Raw genomic sequence first — 20,795 nt, forward strand, 5'->3', positions numbered from 1 at the left:
ATATTGGAAAAATCTGAACCAATCATTTATGCAATTTTTTTTTTGACAAAATCTTGATTGAAAAATAGTTATAAATGACAAAGTGCAAAATTTTATAAAATTAAGATAATAAGTTGACAAAAAAAAAATTTTAATGCCAAAGTAAAAAAAGGTCATAATTCGGATGACAAAATGTAATTAATCCTAAGTATCAATAAGTAATAGGAATTTAAAATTTTAATTTAATTCAGGGTGAAAGTTATAATATTTCCAAATAATACACATTACATAAGAAGCCACCAAATGCATTAAATTCAAACAAATCCAACAATATATTACGGTAACCACCCCGCTCATACACTTACAAAACTTCACTCCATTACATTCCCGTTGCACACAAATCTTCATTCACTCAAAACCTCCGACAACCTATAATTTTTCTCCTTCTTTGTACTTAATCGATTTAATGGCACCGCCTACAAAATCCGCGGCGGAAGCAACACAGAACGACGATGCGGCCATAAAAAATTTGCAGCGGAAGATTCTTCCATCGAATAACTTATGGATCGGTAATTTGTCACCAAATGTGACAGATTTTGAGTTAAAGCATCTGTTTGCCGCTCATGGAGAAGTGATCGGCATTAATTTATTCCCTCCCCGTCGTTATGCCTTTGTGCACTTCAAGGAAACCGAGGGCGCGAACTTGGCAAGGCAGGGTCTGCAAGGCTATGTTCTTCACGGGAAGCCTCTCGTGATTAATTTCGCTAAACCGGTTGGTGATTTATTCACTTTTTTAGTTTGTGATTTCTCTTCTTTTTTGGTTTAGTTTAATTACTGTTCTCGAATCCAGATGTTTGCTAAATTTATCCCGGCTCTACATTGTGTGTAAGCGATGTGGGTCGGGTGACTGCTATTAAGGGAAATATTAATTTTTATCGGGTTTGGCAAACCTAAATCAATTATATGATAAGTGTATCCTTGTCGTGTAATTAGTGTATAGTTAATTAGAAAAAACGATAAATTATATAATAAGTGTATAATACTTGCCCTGTAATTGATTTGATTAGATCTGATTTGAGTAAAAAAAATTTCAATTATTAAATTTTTAGTGGAACCCAATGCATGTATTTTCCAAAGGGGGTAATTATTTAAAAATTCTAAAGAAAATGAAATAAAAATTAATGAATTAAAGATTTTTTAGCTGAGTTGTCACTTCATGACTGGATTTAATTTTTTCTTTTTAAAGGAAAATGTTTTTATTGTGACGGCTCCCTTCTTTAATTTCTTTTCTTAAAACCTCCGATCTTGGTCTATTTTTTTTCTTCATTTTATTTATTTTTTTTACATTTTATTAGTATTTATTTATCGAATCCTATATTGTTTTATTATAATTTTTAAATAAATTCGTAACAGTATTTTCTAAATGAATATTTTAAACTTCCAATAAAATTGAAAACAACAAATGATACTATTTGTGAAGTATTGCTATTTGTTTTTTTTTATATAGAATAATTTATTTATTTATAATATTATACGATGGTGTTTGTATTTTTTCCAAAAATCTATACCATATATATGCATATTCTTGCTGTTTTAATTGTCAATTTTTCTTTAATAGTTGTCAATTTTAATAATATTCTATATATTTATATAGATAAATTGGTATCTAGAGCTTCATTTATAGTTTAAAGAGAAGCAACACTCTTCACATTTGTCTAAAAACATAGAAAGTTATATGCATACAAAAGTCTTATATTTCTTTTTTGTACGTTTAGATTAGGTTTGTCAATATGGGCTAAAACTCAGGGGTTCAACCCAGTTCAATTAATTTTCGATTGTGTTGGATTTGTCATGATTTAGAATGAATTGTTATTGGTGGGATTTAAATAGAACTATTTTTTATATGGATTGAATATAGTTTTTTAATGGGTCTAATATGAGTTCATATGAATTAATTATGTGTTCATCCCATAAAATAGAAGGAAAAATAATTAAAAAAAAAAAAAGACAATGCACTTTTTTGTAAAATTATTGCAATTTGAATTTGAACCCATGAAATTTCATATGAAAACTGAGAGAAATACGCACGGGCGGTGTGCACCTTTCTAAAAAATACAAGGGGCAATGTGCTACTTATGATTAACTCAAACATCAGGGGAACTCCTTGTAATTTACCCTTTGTTTTTTGATATATTCATTGCTCATTCAATCTGGTTTGCAGGCTAAACCGTCCAATATCTTATGGGTGGGTGGAATCAACCAATGTGTTAACAAAGAAGAATTACAGAAAGAGTTCGTCAAGTTCGGCCAAATCAAAAAACTTAGATATCTCAAGGACCAACACATCGCATATATTTATTACATGAGCGTAGAAGAAGCTGCTGAAGCACTGAAAAGTATGAATGGGAAACCAATTGGTGGTGATAAAATACACGTGGATTTTCTCAGGTCACAGTCTCCGAGAGAATCAGTAAGTTGATACTTCCACACTCTACTCATTCTCTTATCACCCCTCATGTCTCAAAATAGTAACCTCCCATCATTATTTCATCACCATTTGCATCATAATATTCTAACGGAAAAAAAGCCGCAATCCCCCGTAATATTATAAATAAATAAATTATCTCTTTATGAATCAGTACTTAGTTATGGCTAAAATATTTCATGATTATTTGCATTATAATATTTGCATGGATGGCTGAAATATTTGCCATATGACTCTTAGCTGTGGGGCAAACTACAAAGGACTCTCTTTGACGTTTGCTTTAATTATAAATATCTTCTCCTTATTTGAAAAATTATAAATATCCCCTAAATACAATGACCTGACACAAGGGAGTATTTGTAATTTAAGGGGAGACGTTTGTAATTTTTCAAATAATAAGGGAGTATTTGTAATTATGGCAAACCTTTGGGAAGCCCCTTCTAATTTACCCATAATGTTTTCATAATGAAAAAACTAATTTTATTTACCCGTGGTTAATAATAATTATTTATCATAATTTTTATTCTATTGTAATTATTTTCTAATGATTATCTATATCTTATGAGACTGAGGAATCTTTAATCTTAATTGATTTTTATTGTGTCTTCCAATTTTATAGGAGCAGGGTCCAGGTCCAAGGGAAGGACAGCTTCGCCAAAGGAACTTGGTGCCTTCTGGGATTCAGTGGACGGCAGAACATTCCTTGACAAATTATCCAGACTCCAGTCTTGCTGGGGCTAAAAACCAAAATGTATTACCCTAATTTTGCAAAATTCATCAAAACTTAATTATGAAAACCTCTATAAATTAATAATATCGGGATCACATAATTTTATTAATTTAAAGGGATATTATAAATTAATAAATTATTAATATATAGAGATTTTTTTCGATTCGACAAACCTTAGTAGTATTTTGGTTTGTGTTGCTTGCAGGATTGTTTCATAGTGCTCGATAACAATCATATTTTACTAAGTTGTCCCGATTATATTTGTAATTTTATAGAATTATTAACTTATAATATTGAAGAGACCGTAAATTCATATAAGGGTCTTTCGAAAAAATTATTATCTTATTAATTTATCGAAATTATTAATCTAGACCTTGGACCGGAGTTCGGACCAGAAAAAATTATTATTTTAGAGAAGTTATTAATTTATCCGAGTATTAATTTATAGAAGTTGGTCTGTACATTATTGTCTTTTATTGTCCTTAACTGCTTGTTTTTTGTGCAGCAATCCCTTCACATAGGCTCTCAAGAAGGTGGCTCACAGTGTAGTAAAGTGTTACTGATAAGATATCCTCCTCCTCTTGTCATAGAAAAACACATGCTTCATGGTGCATTGTCCCATTTTGGAGAAATTAAGAGGATCAATACGTCAACAGACATGCATTTTGCTTTGGTTGAATTCAGAACAGAGGAAGAAGCTTCATGTGCTAGAGAGTGTTTACAAGGGAAACTTTTTAATGATCCAAGGATTTCAATTGAGTTCTCCAGTAGTGAGCCTGGCCGGAGAGCACGGTTAAGTGAATGTCCATATCCACCCGTTCAGACAGACATGCTAGACCTTGACCGCCCAGTTTTAGCATCGTTTGGACCTCATCGTCCTGATGTAATCACGAGACCAATCACCGCTCCGCGTGTTACGTTTGAACCGGTGGTTCCAGGCCCCGGTCACCAAACTCCTGCTGGAGATCCAAATTTGAGAAGGCTATCATTTGCAACTGGAATGATCTCTTTTTCTTCTCCAGGTTTTAGTATTCCGGACAAACGTGTATCTGGTGCTTGGGATGGTTTTCATTCTAATGAGCTTCACAGAGAGTCTAAAAGATCAAGATTTGATGCTCCTTTGTCTGCTGAGATAATGAAAACTGAAGGTGAGAATTATCTTACCACACTAAGCGTCACAACCGGTGCAGTCGGGCATCATAGTGATTGCATATGGAGGGGCATTGTTGCAAAGGGTGGATTGCCTGTTTGTCGTGCTCGCTGTGTTGCTATAGGAGAACGGATAGATACTCATCTGTAAGTATGAGTTTTTGACAACTTCTAACAATTACTCCTTCAGATATAGTTCTACAGACCTAAGAATTTGATTTTTGATGCATTTGTCTTGATTTTGTATGTTTCTTTTCGTTGTTTGGCAAGAAGAGACCTGGTTTCCTAATCTATATTAGCTAACTTCATACACTAAATATAATTAGTAAGTGCAGAAGTGTTGAGTGTAAGAGACATGCCTATATTTTGACATTTGCAGCATATTTAGAAAAGCAATCTATAGCTCTAGACGATTTTGCTAACAATTTTACTTTTTTAGGAGTGGAACAAACTTGTTATAGAAATTTTAAATGTTTCGTTTACGTTAAGTTTTGGTCTAACAGTATTTATTCTTACCTTTCAGGCCTAATGTAGTTAATTGCTCTGGACGGATCAGACTGGACGTGTTGAGTAAAAAATACGCTAGTGCTATTGGGTTCAATCTACTTCTGTTCTTGCCTGATAGCGAAGAAGATTTTGCTTCATACACGGAGTTCCTGAGCTATCTGATTGCCAAAGACCGGGCTGGAGTGGCAAAGTTAGATGATGGTACCATGTTGTTTTTGGTCCCTCCATCTAATTTTCTATCGAAGGTTCTTGATGCTTCTGCACCCTTACGCCTGCACGGATTAGTGCTAAAGTTTTCTGAACCAGGGTCCAACAGCAGATCCATGAGTGCATTGCCAATTCAGCCTCAGTATGGGGACGCACACAAAGAGACTTACTTGCAAACAGGATATAATGTTGTGTATCCGGAACAAAGGCCATTGCCGGTTACTTATTCTGGGGTTTTGCCCAAGGTTTCAATATCACCACCAGAAGCGCCTCGTCTTCTAAGTAGCTCTTTACAGGGGCACTCCGTTGCACCACCTGATGTTAACATTTTTGGGGGTGAGGCAATAGATCATCATGGAACTGATGCTTCAAAGTTTGCTAGTTCATCGAATATCCAGCAAGAAGCATGTCGTGTGCCATTAGCCAATCAGTCTAATGTCAATGATGTGTCTAAACCGTTGCCTTCTGAAGTGGAGTGCAAACATCAGAATCAACAGTTTCAGACTGCTGTAAATCGGGAAGTCCATGAAAGAATTGAAACTGAGGCTGAGAAAAATGAGCGGTATAGCAAACTATTGTTGTTTGCAGCCAATCTCCTTTCCCGAGTACGCCAACAACGTGACAGTCCACCCGAGAATGGTACGAGAGTCGATGAAAGTGCACCCTCATCAGGCAACTAGACATGCTAAGCTATTACTTCTTTTTTGCTCCTTTCGATTACAATGAGAATGTATATGACTTGACAGAGTATTGGGTTTTGGATTGCGACTCAAATAGAAGCTACAATTTCATGGTTTCAATCCGATCTAAGATAGACATTTGGTGGTTGGACAGCTCAAAGAACCGGCTAGGAGTCGTTGTTTTCCTTTGGATTCTAGTTACAATTTTTGAACACTAACATAGTAACAACGAATGATTAATGAAGAATAATATAGTTCAATGTTCTATTTTATGCCCTGCGTGCAATATTTCCTAGAATGTGATGAACCTGTGCATCTGTTGAAATGCTAACTTTGGATGAAATTCTAACATATGTAGTACGGTAGGAAACCGACATATGTGAGACATTAGTGTGGTGGTTTCCTTAAACTCCTAGCCTAGCGACGTGCACAAACATTGAGACTCTTCTGTGCAGGCCGTCCATGCACATTTTTTGTGCTGCCCTTTCCAGCATACTATACTTGCTTTGTTTTATCTTCTTGATTTCCAATGCACATGTTAGCATTTTATCCAGTCATGAATGGATGATTTGTTGCAGGTACATAAGATTTATGTGCAGATTGAGTACTGCAGTAGTGCGCTTGGCCGGAGAGCATGTTTAAGTGAATATCCATATCAACCGGTTCAGACGGACATGCTAGACCTTAACCATCCATCGTTTGGACCTCATCGCCTTGATGTATTCATGAGACCAACCATCGGTCCACGTATTACATTCGAACCGGTGATTCTAGGCCTCGGCCAACAGACTCCTACCGGAGAGCCAAATTTGAGAAGGCTATGATCATCTGCACCTGGAATGATCTCTTTTTCTTTTCTAGGTTTTAGTTTACCAAACAAATGTGTATCTGTGGTTGGGATAGTTTTAGCAAGTAATAAGGTTGATTTAACGGCATGTTCCCTTTGTGTGAAATGACTTATCGCAGTTCAATTTTCTAGTTTTCATGTCTGAAACGACAAGTAAACTTCTTTAAAAGGAATGTTACATATCAAATGAGATTATTAAGTACTAATATAAGAAAACCCACACAGAATGTTTACAAATATTTCTGGACCAAGCTGAATATTTAGTTATATATCAAGTAATTCTAAATTAAGATCGTGTTATCGTTAGTTAATAAGGTTGATTAATGGCATCATTTTGAATTGAATATTATAAAGGCTTGATTGAATTTTTTTGTCCTATAATTAGTGGTGATTGGCATTTTGGATTATAAAAAAGTGAAACTTATAATCCGATCTATTATCTTAGTAAATTTTACGATTTGCTAACACATTTTTTACTAGATATCCAAATTTATCGAAAATTAGCACGTGCAAGTCGTGTGCTGGAGTAAATTTGATGATATATATCTAATGATTGAAATTTGTAGATAACAAATCCAAGGTTAGATTTCATTATTTGAATCAAATGTCTAGATTTAATGCACAATTCAATGGTCCAGATTTCACTGAATTTAAATTACCAGTCTAGATTTAATATATAAATTTTTATCATATTTTTTATTAAAGATGAAAAAATAATAAATATATTTAAAATAATTTTAAAAAATATTGTCTCCTTTACCCCACCAGCACACTAGCGTCTCCTTAACGCTGGCCCCTCAAACTTCCTTCGAGTGCCCTATCCTCCTCCTTGGCGATGGCCTCCTCTGCGCCTCGCTTTTGCCTCTCCTCTGAGAGTTATAATATTTGAGTAAAAGTTATAATATTTTCAAATAATACACATTACAATAAGAAGCCACCAAATGCATTAAATTCAAACAAATCCAACAATATATTACGGTAACCACCCCGCTCATACACTTACAAAACTTCACTCCACTACATTCCCGTTGCACACAAATCTTCATTCACTCAAAACCTCCGACAACCTATAATTTTTCTCCTTCTTTGTACTTAATCGATTTAATGGCACCGCCTACAAAATCCGCGGTGGAAGCAACACAGAACGACGATGCGGCCATAAAAAATTTGCAGCGGGAGATTCTTCCATCGAATAACTTATGGATCGGTAATTTGTCACCAAATGTGACAGATTTTGAGTTAAAGCATCTGTTTGCCGCTCATGGAGAAGTAATCGGCATTAATTTAATCCCTCCCCGTCGTTATGCCTTTGTGTACTTCAAGGAAACCGAGGGCGCGAACTTGGCAAGGCATGGTCTGCAAGGCTATGTTCTTCACGGGAAGCCTCTCGTGATTAATTTCGCTAAACCGGTTGGTGATTTATTCACTTTTTTTAGTTTGTGATTTCACTTCTTTTTTGGTTTAGTTTAATTACTGTTCTCGAATCCAGATGTTTGCTAAATTTATCCCGGCTCTACACGGTGTGTAAGTGATGTGGGTCGGGTGACTGCTATTAAGGGAAATATTAATTTTTATCGGGTTTGGCAGACCTAAATCAATTATATGATAAGTGTATCCTTGTCGTGTAATTAGTGTATAATTAATTAGAAAAAACGATAAATTATATAATAAGTGTATAATACTTGCCCTGTAATTGATTTGATTAGATCTGATTTGAGTAAAAAAAAAATTCAATTATTAAATTTTTAGCGGAACCCAATGCATGTATTTTCCAAAGGGGCTAATTATTTAAAAATTCTAAAGAAAATGAAAAAAAAAATAATGAATTAAAGATTTTTTAGCTGAGTTGTCACTTCATGACTGGATTTAATTTTTTGTTTTTAAAGGAAAATGTTTTTATTGTGACGGCTCCCTTCTTTAATTTTTTTTCTTAAAAACCTCCGGTCTTGGTCTATTTTTTTTCTTCATTTTATTTTTTTTTTACATTTTATTAGTATTTATTTATCGAATCCTATATTGTTTTATGATAATTTTTAAATAAATTCGTAACAGTATTTTCTAAATGAATATTTTAAACTTCCAATAAAATTGAAAACAACAAATGATACTATTTGTGAAGTATTGCTATTTGTTTTTTTTTAAAGAATAATTTGTTTATTTGTAATATTATACGATGGTGTTTATATTTTTTCCAATAAAATTGAAAACATTTTTTCTTGCTGTTTTAATTGTCAATTTTTCTTTAATAGTTGTCAAATTTAATAATATTCTATATTTATGTATATATAAATTGGTATCTAGAGCTTCATTTCTAGTTTAAAGAGAAGCAACACTCTTCACATTTGTCTAAAAACATAGAAAGTTATATGCATACAAAAGTCTTATATTTTTTTTGTACGTTTGGATTAGGTGTGTCAATATGGGCAAAAACTCAGAGGTTCAACCCAGTTCAATTAATTTTCGATTGTGTTGGATTTGTGATGATTTAGAATGAATTGTTATTGGTGGGATTTAAATAGAACTATTTTTTATATGGATTGAATATAGTTTTTTAATGGGTCTAATATGAGTTCATATGAATTGATTATGTGTTCATCCCATAAAATAGAAGGAAAAATAATTAAAAAAAAAAGACAATGCACTTTTTTGTAAAATTATTGCAATTTGAATTTGAACCCATGACATTTCATATGAAAACTGAGAGAAATACGCACGGGTGGTGTGCACCTTTCTAAAAAATACAAGGGGCAATGTGGTGCTTATGATTAACTCAAACATCAGGGGAGCTCCTTGCAATTTACCCTTTGTTTTTTGATATATTCATTGCTCATTCAATCTGTTTTGCAGGCTAAACCGTCCAATATCTTATGGGTGGGTGGAATCAACCAATGTGTTAGCAAAGAAGAATTACAGAAAGAGTTCGTCAAGTTCGGCCAAATCAAAAAACTTAGATATCTCAGGGACCAACACATCGCATACATTTATTACATGAGCATAGAAGAAGCTGCTGAAGCACTGAAAAGTATGAATGGGAAACCAATTGGGGGTGATAAAATACACGTGGATTTTCTCAGGTCACAGTCTCCGAGAGAATCAGTAAGTTGATACTTCCACACTCTACTCATTCTCTTATCACCCCTCATGTCTCAAAATAGTAACCTCCCATCATTATTTCATCACCATTTGCATCGTAATATTCTAACGGAAAAAAAGCCGCAATCCCCCGTAATATTATAAATAAATAAATTACCTCTTTATGAATCAGTACCTTAGTTATGGCTAAAATATTTCATGATTATTTGCATTATAATATTTGCATGGATGGCTGAAATATTTGCCATATGATTCTTAGCTATGGGGCAAACTACAAAGGGCTCTCTTTGACGTTTGCTTTAATTATAAATATCTTTTCCTTATTTGAAAAATTATAAATATCACCTGAAGTGTAAACTTCTTTAAAAGGAATGTTACATATCAAATGAGATTATTATGTACTAATATATGAAAACCCACACAGAATGTTTACAAATATTTGTGGACCAAGCTGAATATTTAGTTATATATCAAGTAATTCTAAATTAAGATTGTGTTATCTTTAGTTAATATGGTTGATTAATGGCATCATTTTGAATTGAATATTATAAAGGCTTGATTGAATTTTTTTGTCCTATAATTAGAGGTGATTGGCGTTTTGGATTATCAAAAAGTGAAACTTATAATCCGATCTATTATCTTAGTAAATTTTACGATTTACTAACACATTTTTTGCTAGAAATATCCGAATTTGTCGAAATTTAGCACGTGCAAGTCGTGTGCTGGCTTAAATTTGATGATATATTGATACTTCCACATGTGATTTTTCAGTTACTTTTCAAATTTCTGAACGAAATGTGTCTTCGAATTATGAAATTTGCAAAATTAATGGACCAAAACTAGATATGGCAAAATGGACCAAACTGAAGGTGAGAATTATCTTACCACACTAAGTTGTGGTGTGGCATCTGCTTCTCTAAAGAGTGTGACAACCGGTGCAGTCGGACATCATAGTGATTGCATGTGGAGGGGCATTGTTGCAGAGGGTGGATTGCCTGTTTGTCTTGCTCGGTGTGTTGCTATAGGACAACAGATTGTCGCTCGTATGTAAGTATGAACTCTTCACAACTTCCAATAATTACTCCTTCAGATAGAGTTTTTGCTTACACATTTTGGTAGAAAAGTTTAAAGTTGGTCAAAATTAGCACGTGCAAGTCATATGTTGGTCTAAATTTAAGGATATACATGACTTGGATATGTGGTTTTTCAACTAATCTTTAAATTTCTTGCAAAATATGTCTGCAAATCATGAAATTTGCAAAACTAATGGACCAAATTGCAAGTCCTAATTTAGGATGAAAGTTACAATATTTTTAAATAATCCATAGTACAGTCAGAGGACACCATACTCAATTAAATTCAAACAAATTTGAGTTACAGTATTCCCCGCACGCATCCACCCTTGTGCCATCATTATCCTTTGGCTGGTGCGTACGACGTATCTCTTTTTAAGGAAAAATTCATATTTTTGGTACATTTGTTAACATTAAATTTCATCATTTATTTATGCATATGGCAATTTTAGTCCATCAATCAATGAAATTTTGAAAATTGTCCAACAATGCAAATAGTGACTGAAGATTAATTCACATTTTGAAAATTTATGGGTGAATCTATTGTTATTATATATATATATATATATATATAAATGGTAATTACATAATAACATCAATATCTTAATAAATTGATCGCAATGCATCAATTTGGCAATATGACGATATTCGATTCATATTTCAATATAACAAAGAATAATGAAATAGATTAAAATAAATTCAGATAAAGTCAGTCAAATACACATACTTCTGATGGGATTCGAACCAACTTTGTTATACTTATTCATGAAAAATAGCTCACCTATAAGTGATAGGCTAAGACATGGTTGACCAAAACTTTACATGTTATTCAGGAAATCAAAATGTGACATGATTTTGACTATAATAAGAGATTTTAAGAGAAATTTTCAGGGGCAAGTTGCATAACATCAATAAAATAATGAAGGATTTTAAGCAGTAAATTTCATAAAATTGATCGACTCGTGCAACATATAACAAAAAGAGTAATAATGATAGTAGAAAGAGTAATAAAATTATCATAATGCAATTATAAAGTGAAGACATTAACTTTATCATATCAATAGCATGGAATTAGTAAATAATTTTAAGTTTCAAAGTTTGATTTTATAAATTATAATGATAAAAAAAAAATTGAAGGCTAAGTAATGCAAAAATGAAAACATTAACTTAATAAATTAAGATAAAATTCGCGTTACAGTATCCATCGCACCCATGTCCCATCCACACTCGTGCCATGGCGTCCTCCGGCCATTGCATACACCAAATCTCTTTATAAGGAAAACCCATATTTTGGTACATTTAGTAGTATTAAATTTCATCCTTTATTTATGAATATGGCAATTTTAGTCCATCAATTAGTGAAATTTAAAAATTGTCAAACGATGCAGATATTGACTGGAAATTAATTCATATTTTGAAAATTTCTGAGGTGAATCTATTGTTTTTAATATATATATAAGTGGTAATTATATAATAATATCAATATCTTAATAAATTGATTGTAATGCATCAGTTTGATAATATATCGATATTCGATTCATATACCAATATAACAAAAAATAATAAAATAAATTACAATAAATTCATATAAAATGAGTGAAATACCCAAAGGTCTGATGGGATCCGAATCCATCACCTTACACTTGTTCATGAAACCTAGCTCACCTATAAGCAATAACCTAAGACATTGTTGACTAGAAGTTTAGAAGTTAGTTATAAGGAATTCGAAATTTGATATGATTTTGGTTATAATAAGAGATCTTAGGAGGATTTTTCAGGAATGTTGCATAAAATTGGCCGACTTGTACAATATATAACAAAAGAATAATAATAATAGTAGAAAGAGTAATAAAATTATCTTAATGCAATCATAGAGTGAGGACATAAACTTTATCGGATAAAATGCAATTTAACCCCCTGTGTTTTCCAAAAAGATTTAAAATACCCCATATGAAAAATAAAATAGTAAGACCCTGACCCCCATGCCCCGGGATTTAGAAATGTAGCAGAACACCCCCTTGGATTCGGACACAAGCCCGTCATGCAATTTGGGCTTAATTTTTAACAACAAAGTAATTTTATATCTTAATTTGTGAATCGTTAGTTCTTGCTTGATATATATCTAATTGTTGAAATTTGTAGATAACAAATCAAAGGTTATATTTCATTATTTGAATCAAATGTCTAGATTTAATGCACAATTCAATGGTCCAGATTTCACTCAATTTAAATTACCAGTCTAGATTTAATATATAAATTTTTATCAAATTTTTTATTAAATATGAAAAAAAATCAAATATATTAAAAATAATTTTAAAAAATATTGTTTCCATTACTCCACCACCACACTAGCGTCTCCTTAACGCTGGCCCCTCAAACTTCCTTCGAGTGCCCTGTTCTCCTCCTTGGCGATGGCCTCCTCTGCGCCTCGCTTTTGCCTCTCCTCTGAGCGCTCGCCCTCACCTCCTCTCATTTGTGCACCCACCCTCTTCCCTCCTGTCTCGCAGCGGCCGACGTCGATTTCACTGTTTTTATATGTATATATGTATACACACATTATATATAATATACATTTATATGTAAATAACTATCTATAATTTAAAGATATATAAATTTAATCTAAATATATTTTATAAATTTAAATAATATTGGCAAAATCTGAACCATTTATTTCTATAATTTTTTTTGACAAAATCTTGATTGAAAAACAGTTATAAATGACAAAGTGCAAAATTTTGTAGAATTGAGATAATAAGTTGACCAAAAAAAAAAGTTTAAATGCCAAAGTAAAAAAAAGTCATAGTTCGGATGATAAAATATAATTAATCCTAAGTATCAATAAGTAATAGGAATTTAAAATTTTAATTTAATTCAGGGTGAAAAATTATAATATTTCCCAATAATACACATTACAATAAGGAGCCACCAAATGCATTAAATTCAAACAAATCCAACAATATATTACGGTGACCACCACGCTCATACACTTACAACACTTCACTCACCACATTCCCGTTGCACAAAATCTTCATTCACGCGAAACCTCGGGCAACCTATAATTTTTCTCGTTCTTTGTACTTAATCGATTTAATGGCACCACCTACAAAATCCGCGGCGGAAGCAACACAGAACAACGATGCGGCCATCAAAAGTTTGCAGCGGGAGATTCTTCCATCGAATAACTTGTGGATCGGTAATTTGTCACCAAATGTGACAGATTTTGAGTTAAAGCATCTGTTTGCCGCTCATGGAGAAGTGATCGGCATTAATTTATTCCCTCCCCGTCGTTATGCCTTTGTGCACTTCAAGGAAACCGAGGGCGCGACCTTGGCAAGGCATGGTCTGCAAGGCTATGTTCTTCACGGGAAGCCTCTCGTGATTAATTTCGCTAAACCGGTTGGTGATTTATTCACTTTTTTAGTTTGCGATTTCTCTACTTTTTTGGTTTAGTATAATTACTATTCTTGAATCTAGATGTTTGCTAAATTTATCCCGGCTCTACACGGTGTGTAAGCGATGTGGGTCGGGTGACTGCTATTAAGGGAAATATTAATTTTTATCGGGTTTGGCAAACCTAAATCAATTATATGATAAGTGTATCTTTGTCGTGTAATTAGTGTATAGTTAATTAGAAAAAACGATAAATTATATAATAAGTGTATAATACTTGCCCTGTAATTGATTTGATTAGATCTGATTTGAGTAAAAAAAATTTCAATTATTAAATTTTTAGTGGAACCCAATGCATGTATTTTCCAAAGGGGGTAATTATTTAAAAATTCTAAAGAAAATGAAATAAAAATTAATGAATTAAAGATTTTTTAGCTGAGTTGTCACTTCATGACTGGATTTAATTTTTTCTTTTTAAAGGAAAATGTTTTTATTGTGACGGCTCCCTTCTTTAATTTCTTTTCTTAAAAACCTCCGATCTTGGTCTATTTTTTTTCTTCATTTTATTTATTTATTTTTTTACATTTTATTAGTATTTATTTATCGAATCCTATATTGTTTTATTATAATTTTTAAATAAATTCGTAACAGTATTTTCAAGATGAATATTTTAAACTTCCAATAAAATTGAAAACAACAAATGATACTATTTGTGAAGTATTGCTATTTGTTTTTTTTCTATATAGAATAATTTATTTATTTATAATATTATACGATGGTGTTTGTATTTTTTCCAAAAATATAAACCATATATATGCATATTCTTGCTGTTTTAATTGTCAATTTTTCTTTAATAGTTGTCAATTTTAATAATATTCTATATATTTATATATATAAATTGGTATCTAGAGCTTCATTTATAGTTTAAAGAGAAACAACACTCTTCATATTTGTCTAAAAAACATAGAAAGTTATATGCATACAAAAGTCTTATATTTTTTTTGTACGTTTGGATTAGGTGTGTCAATATGGGCTAAAATTCAGGGGTTCAACCCAGTTCAATTAATTTTCGATTGTGTTGGATTTGTCATGATTTAGAATGAATTGTTATTGGTGGGATTTAAATAGAACTATTTTTTATATGGATTGAATATAGTTTTTTAATGGGTCTAATATGAGTTCATATGAATTGATTATGTGTTCATCCCATAAAATAGAAGGAAAAATAATTAAAAAAAAAAAAGACAATGCACTTTTTTGTAAAATTATTGCAATTTGAATTTGAACCCATGACATTTCATATGAAAACTGAGAGAAATACGCACGGGCGGTGTGCACCTTTCTAAAAAATACAAGGGGCAATGTGCTACTTATGATTAACTCAAACATCAGGGGAGCTCCTTGTAATTTACCCTTTGTTTTTTGATATATTCATTTCTCATTCAATTGGATTTGCAGGCTAAACTGTCCAATATCTTATGGGTGGGTGGAATCAACCAATGTGTTAGCAAAGAAGAATTACAGAAAGAGTTCGTCAAGTTCGGCCAAATCAAAAAATTTAGATATCTCAGGGACCAACACATCGCATACATTTATTACATGAGCGTAGAAGAAGCTGCTGAAGCACTGAAAAGTATGAATGGGAAACCAATTAGTGGTGATAAAATACACGTGGATTTTCTCAAGTCACAGTCTCCGAGAGAATCAGTAAGTTGATACTTCCACACTCTACTCATTCTCTTATAACCCCTCATGTCTCAAAATAGTAACCTCCCATCATTATTTCATCACGATTTGCATCATAATATTCTAACGGAAAAAAAGCCGCAATCCCCTGTAATATTATAAATAAATAAATTACCTCTTTATGAATCAGTACCTTAGTTATGGCTAAAATATTTCATGATTATTTGCATTATAATATTTGCATGGATAGCTGAAATATTTGCCATATGACTCTTAGCTGTGGGGCAAACTACAAAGGGCTCTCTTTGACGTTTGCTTTAATTATAAATATCTTTTCCTTATTTAAAAAATTATAAATATCCCCTGAATGCAATGACCGGACACAAGGGGGTATTTGTAATTTAAGGGGAGGCGTTTGTAATTTTTCAAATAATAAGGGAATATTTGTAATTATGGCAAACCTTAGGGAAGTCCCTTCTAATTTACCCATAATTTTTTCATAATGAAAAAACTAATTTTATTTACCCGTGGTTAATAATAATTATTTACTATAATTTTTAGTCTATTGAAATTATTTTCTAACGATTGTCTATATCTTATGAGACTGAGGAATCTTTAATCTCTACTGATTTTTATTTCTGTTCACAATGATTCTAAAGGCCTAAAAAACCTTTTATTGTGTCTTCCAATTTTATAGGAGCAGGGTGCAGGTCCAAGGGAAGGACAGCTTCGCCAAAGGAACTTGGTGCCTTCTGGGATTCAGTGGACGGCAGAACATTCCTTGACAAATTATCCAGACTCCAGTCTTGCTGGGGCTAAAAACCAAAATGTATTACCCTAATTTTGCAAAATTCATCAAAACTTAATTATGAAAACCTCTATAAATTAATAATATCATGATCACGTAATTTTATTAATTTAAAAGAATATTATAAATTAATAAATTATTAATATAAAAAGATTTTTTTTGATTCGACGAACCTTAGTAGTATTTTGGTTTGTGTTGCTTGCAGGATTGTTTCATAGTGCTCGACAACAATCATATTTTACTAAGTTGTCCCATATATTTGTAATTTTATAGAATTATTAAATTATAATATTGAAGAGACCAAAAATTCATACAAGGGGTCTTTTGAAAAAATTATTATCTTATTAATTTATCGAAATTATTAATCTAGACCTTGGACTGGAGTTCGGACCAGAAAAAAATATTATTTTAGAGAAGTTATTAATTTATAGAAGTTGGTCTGTACATAATTGTCTTCCATTGTCCTTAACTGCTTGTTTTTTGTGCAGCAATCCCTTCACATAGGCTCTCAAGAAGGTGGCTCACAGTGTAGTAAAGTGTTACTGATAAGATATCCTCCTCCTCTTGTCATAGAAAAACACATGCTTCATGGTGCATTGTCCCAGTTTGGAGAAATTAAGAGGATCAATACGTCACAGACATGCATTTTGCTTTGGTGGAATTCAGAACAGAGGAAGAAGCTTCATGTGCTAGAGAGTGTTTACAAGGGAAACTTTTTAATGATCCAAGGATTTCAATTGAGTTCTCCAGTAGTGAGCCTGGCCGGAGAGCACGGTTAAGTGAATGTCCATATCCACCCGTTCAGACGGACATGCTAGACCTTGACCGCCCAGTTTTAGCATCGTTTGGACCTCATCGTCCTGATGTAGTCACGAGACCAATCACCGCTCCGCGTGTTACGTTTGGACCGGTGGTTCCAGGCCCCGGTCACCAAACTCCTGCTGGAGATCCAAATTTGAGAAGGCTATCATCTGCACCTGGAATGATCTCTTTTTCTTCTCCAGGTTTTAGTATTCCGGACAAACGTGTATCTGGTGCTTGGGATGGTTTTCATTCTAATGAGCTTCACAGAGAGTCTAAAAGATCAAGATTTGATGCTCCTTTGTCTGCTGAGATAATGAAAACTGAAGGTGAGAATTATCTTACCACACTAAGCGTCACAACCGGTGCAGTCGGGCATCATAGTGATTGCATATGGAGGGGCATTGTTGCAAAGGGTGGATTGCCTGTTTGTCGTGCTCGCTGTGTTGCTATAGGAGAACGGATAGATACTCATCTGTAAGTATGAGTTTTTGACAACTTCTAACAATTACTCCTTCAGATATAGTTCTACAGACCTAAGAATTTGATTTTTGATGCATTTGTCTTGATTTTGTATGTTTCTTTTCGTTGTTTGGCAAGAAGAGACCTGGTTTCCTAATCTATATTAGCTAACTTCATACACTAAATATAATTAGTAAGTGCAGAAGTGTTGAGTGTAAGAGACATGCCTATATTTTGACATTTGCAGCATATTTAGAAAAGCAATCTATAGCTCTAGACGATTTTGCTAACAATTTTACTTTTTTAGGAGTGGAACAAACTTGTTATAGAAATTTTAAATGTTTCGTTTACGTTAAGTTTTGGTCTAACAGTATTTATTCTTACCTTTCAGGCCTAATGTAGTTAATTGCTCTGGACGGATCAGACTGGACGTGTTGAGTAAAAAATACGCTAGTGCTATTGGGTTCAATCTACTTCTGTTCTTGCCTGATGGCGAAGAGGATTTTGCTTCATACACGGAGTTCCTGAGCTATCTGATTGCCAAAGACCGGGCTGGAGTGGCAAAGTTAGATGATGGTACCATGTTGTTTTTGGTCCCTCCATCTAATTTTCTATCGAAGGTTCTTGATGCTTCTGCACCCTTACGCCTGCACGGATTAGTGCTAAAGTTTTCTGAACCAGCGTCCAACAGCAGATCCATGAGTGCATTGCCAATTCAGCCTCAGTATGGGGACACACACAAAGAGACTTACTTGCAAACAGGATATAATGTTGTGTATCCGGAACAAAGGCCATTGCCGGTTACTTATTCTGGGGTTTTGCCCAAGGTTTCAATATCACCACCAGAAGCGCCTCGTCTTCTAAGTAGCTCTTTACAGGGGCACTCCGTTGCACCACCTGATGTTAACATTTTTGGGGGTGAGGCAATAGATCATCATGGAACTGATGCTTCAAAGTTTGCTAGTTCATCGAATATCCAGCAAGAAGCATGTCGTGTGCCATTAGCCAATCAGTCTAATGTCAATGATGTGTCTAAACCGTTGCCTTCTGAAGTGGAGTGCAAACATCAGAATCAACAGTTTCAGACTGCTGTAAATCGGGAAGTCCATGAAAGAACTGAAACAGAGGCTGAGAAAAATGAGCGGTATAGGAAACTATTGTCGTTTGCAGCCAATCTCCTTTCCCGAGTACGCCAACAACGTGACAGTCCACCCGAGAATGGTACGAGAGTCGATGAAAGTGCACCCTCATCAGGCAACTAGACATGCTAAGCTATTACTTCTTTTTTTCTCCTTTCGATTACAATGAGAATGTATATGACTTGACAGAGTGTTGGGTTTTGGATTGCGTCTCAAATAGAAGCTACAATTTCATGGTTTCAATCCAATCTAAGATAGACATTTAGTGGTTGGACATGCTCAAAGAACCAGCTAGAGCCGTTGTTTTCCTTTGGATTCTAGTTATAATTTTTGAACACTAACATAGTACAAACGAATGATTGATGAAGAATGATGTAGTTCGATGTTCTATTTTATGCCCTGCGTGCAATATTTCCTAGAATGTGATGAACCTGTGCATCTGTTGAAATGCTAACTTTGGATGAAGTTCTAACATATGTAGTAAGGTAGGAAACCGACATATGTGAGACGTTAGCGTGGTGGTTTCCTTAAACTCCTAGCGACGCGCACAAACATTGAGACTCTTCTGTGCAGGCCGTGCATGCACATTTTTTGTGCTGCCCTTTCCAGCATACTATACTTGCGTTGTTTTATCTTCTTGATTTCCAATGCACATGTTAGCATTTTATCCAGTCATGAATGGATGATTTGTTGCAGGTACATGAGATTTATGTGCAGATTGAGTACTGCAGTAGTGCGCTTGGCCGGAGAGCATGTTTAAGTGAATATCCATATCAACCGGTTCAGACGGACATGCTAGACCTTAACCATCCATCGTTCGTTTGGACCTCATCGTCCTGATGTATTCATGAGACCGATCATCGGTCCACATATTACATTCGAACCGGTGATTCTAGGCCTTGGCTAACAGATTCCTACCGGAGAGCCAAATTTGAGAAGGCTATGATCATCTGCACCTGGAATGATCTCTTTTTCTTCTCTAGGTTTTAGTTTACCAAACAAATGTGTATCTGGTGGTTGGGATAGTTTTAGCAAGTAATAAGGTTGATTTAACGGCATGTTCCCTCTGTGTGAAATGACTTATCGTAGTTCAATTTTCTAGTTTTCATTTTCTGAAACGACACGTAAACTTCTTTAAAAGGAATGTTACATATCAAATGAGATTATTAAGTACTAATATATGAAAATCCACACAGAATGTTTACAAATATTTGTGGACCAAGCTGAATATTTAGTTATATATCAAGTAATTCTAAATTAAGATCATGTTATCTTAGTTAATAAGGTTGATTAATGGCATCATTTTGAATTGAATATTATAAAGGCTTGATTGAATTTTTTTTGTCCTATAATTAGAGGTGATTGGCGTTTTGGATTATCAAAAAGTGAAACTTATAATCCGATCTATTATCTTAGTAAATTTTACGATTTGCTAACACATTTTTTGCTAGAAATATCCAAATTTGTCGAAAATTAGCACGTGCAAATCATGTGCTGGAGTAAATTTGATGATATATATCTAATGAGATAACAAATCCAAGGTTAGATTTCATTATTTGAATCAAATGTCTAGATTTAATGCACAATTCAATGGTCCAGATTTCACTCAATTTAAATTACCAGTCTAGATTTAATATATAAAATAAAAAATATGAAAAAATAATCAAATATATTTAAAATAATTTTAAAAAATATTGTCTCCTTTACCCCACCACCACACTAGCGTCTCCTTAACGCTGGCCCCTCAAACTTCCTTCGA

At 33.5% G+C, this 20,795-nt stretch overlaps 4 protein-coding genes across 4 annotated transcripts; all 4 read left to right on the forward strand.

Annotated features, from left to right (window-relative positions):
• The first annotated feature begins 445 nt into the window (after nt 1–445).
• LOC105158996 (flowering time control protein FPA-like) lies at nt 446–5,737 on the forward strand. Its single transcript, XM_088878150.1, has 5 exons — nt 446–751; nt 2,201–2,449; nt 3,084–3,215; nt 3,700–4,490; nt 4,867–5,737. Exons 1-5 carry the CDS (start codon nt 446–448, stop codon nt 5,735–5,737), a joined length of 2,349 nt encoding a protein of 782 aa, XP_088734276.1.
• A 1,951-nt stretch (nt 5,738–7,688) lies between these two features.
• Nucleotides 7,689–9,689, forward strand: LOC148788826 (flowering time control protein FPA-like). The gene is made up of 2 exons (XM_088878151.1): nt 7,689–7,994; nt 9,432–9,689. Exons 1-2 carry the CDS (start codon nt 7,689–7,691, stop codon nt 9,687–9,689), a joined length of 564 nt encoding a protein of 187 aa, XP_088734277.1.
• A 4,151-nt stretch (nt 9,690–13,840) lies between these two features.
• On the forward strand, nt 13,841–16,667 carry LOC148788827 (flowering time control protein FPA-like). The gene is made up of 3 exons (XM_088878152.1): nt 13,841–14,146; nt 15,599–15,847; nt 16,524–16,667. Exons 1-3 carry the CDS (start codon nt 13,841–13,843, stop codon nt 16,665–16,667), a joined length of 699 nt encoding a protein of 232 aa, XP_088734278.1.
• Nucleotides 16,528–19,284, forward strand: LOC105158997 (flowering time control protein FPA-like). The gene is made up of 3 exons (XM_088879062.1): nt 16,528–16,655; nt 17,123–17,912; nt 18,289–19,284. Exons 2-3 carry the CDS (start codon nt 17,275–17,277, stop codon nt 19,157–19,159), a joined length of 1,509 nt encoding a protein of 502 aa, XP_088735188.1. The 5' UTR covers nt 16,528–16,655; nt 17,123–17,274; the 3' UTR covers nt 19,160–19,284.
• The last annotated feature ends 1,511 nt before the right edge of the window (nt 19,285–20,795 follow it).

Source organism: Sesamum indicum, linkage group LG3, assembly GCF_026168435.1.
Source record: "Sesamum indicum cultivar Baizhima isolate 11 linkage group LG3, ASM2616843v1, whole genome shotgun sequence".
NCBI lineage: Eukaryota > Viridiplantae > Streptophyta > Magnoliopsida > Lamiales > Pedaliaceae > Sesamum > Sesamum indicum.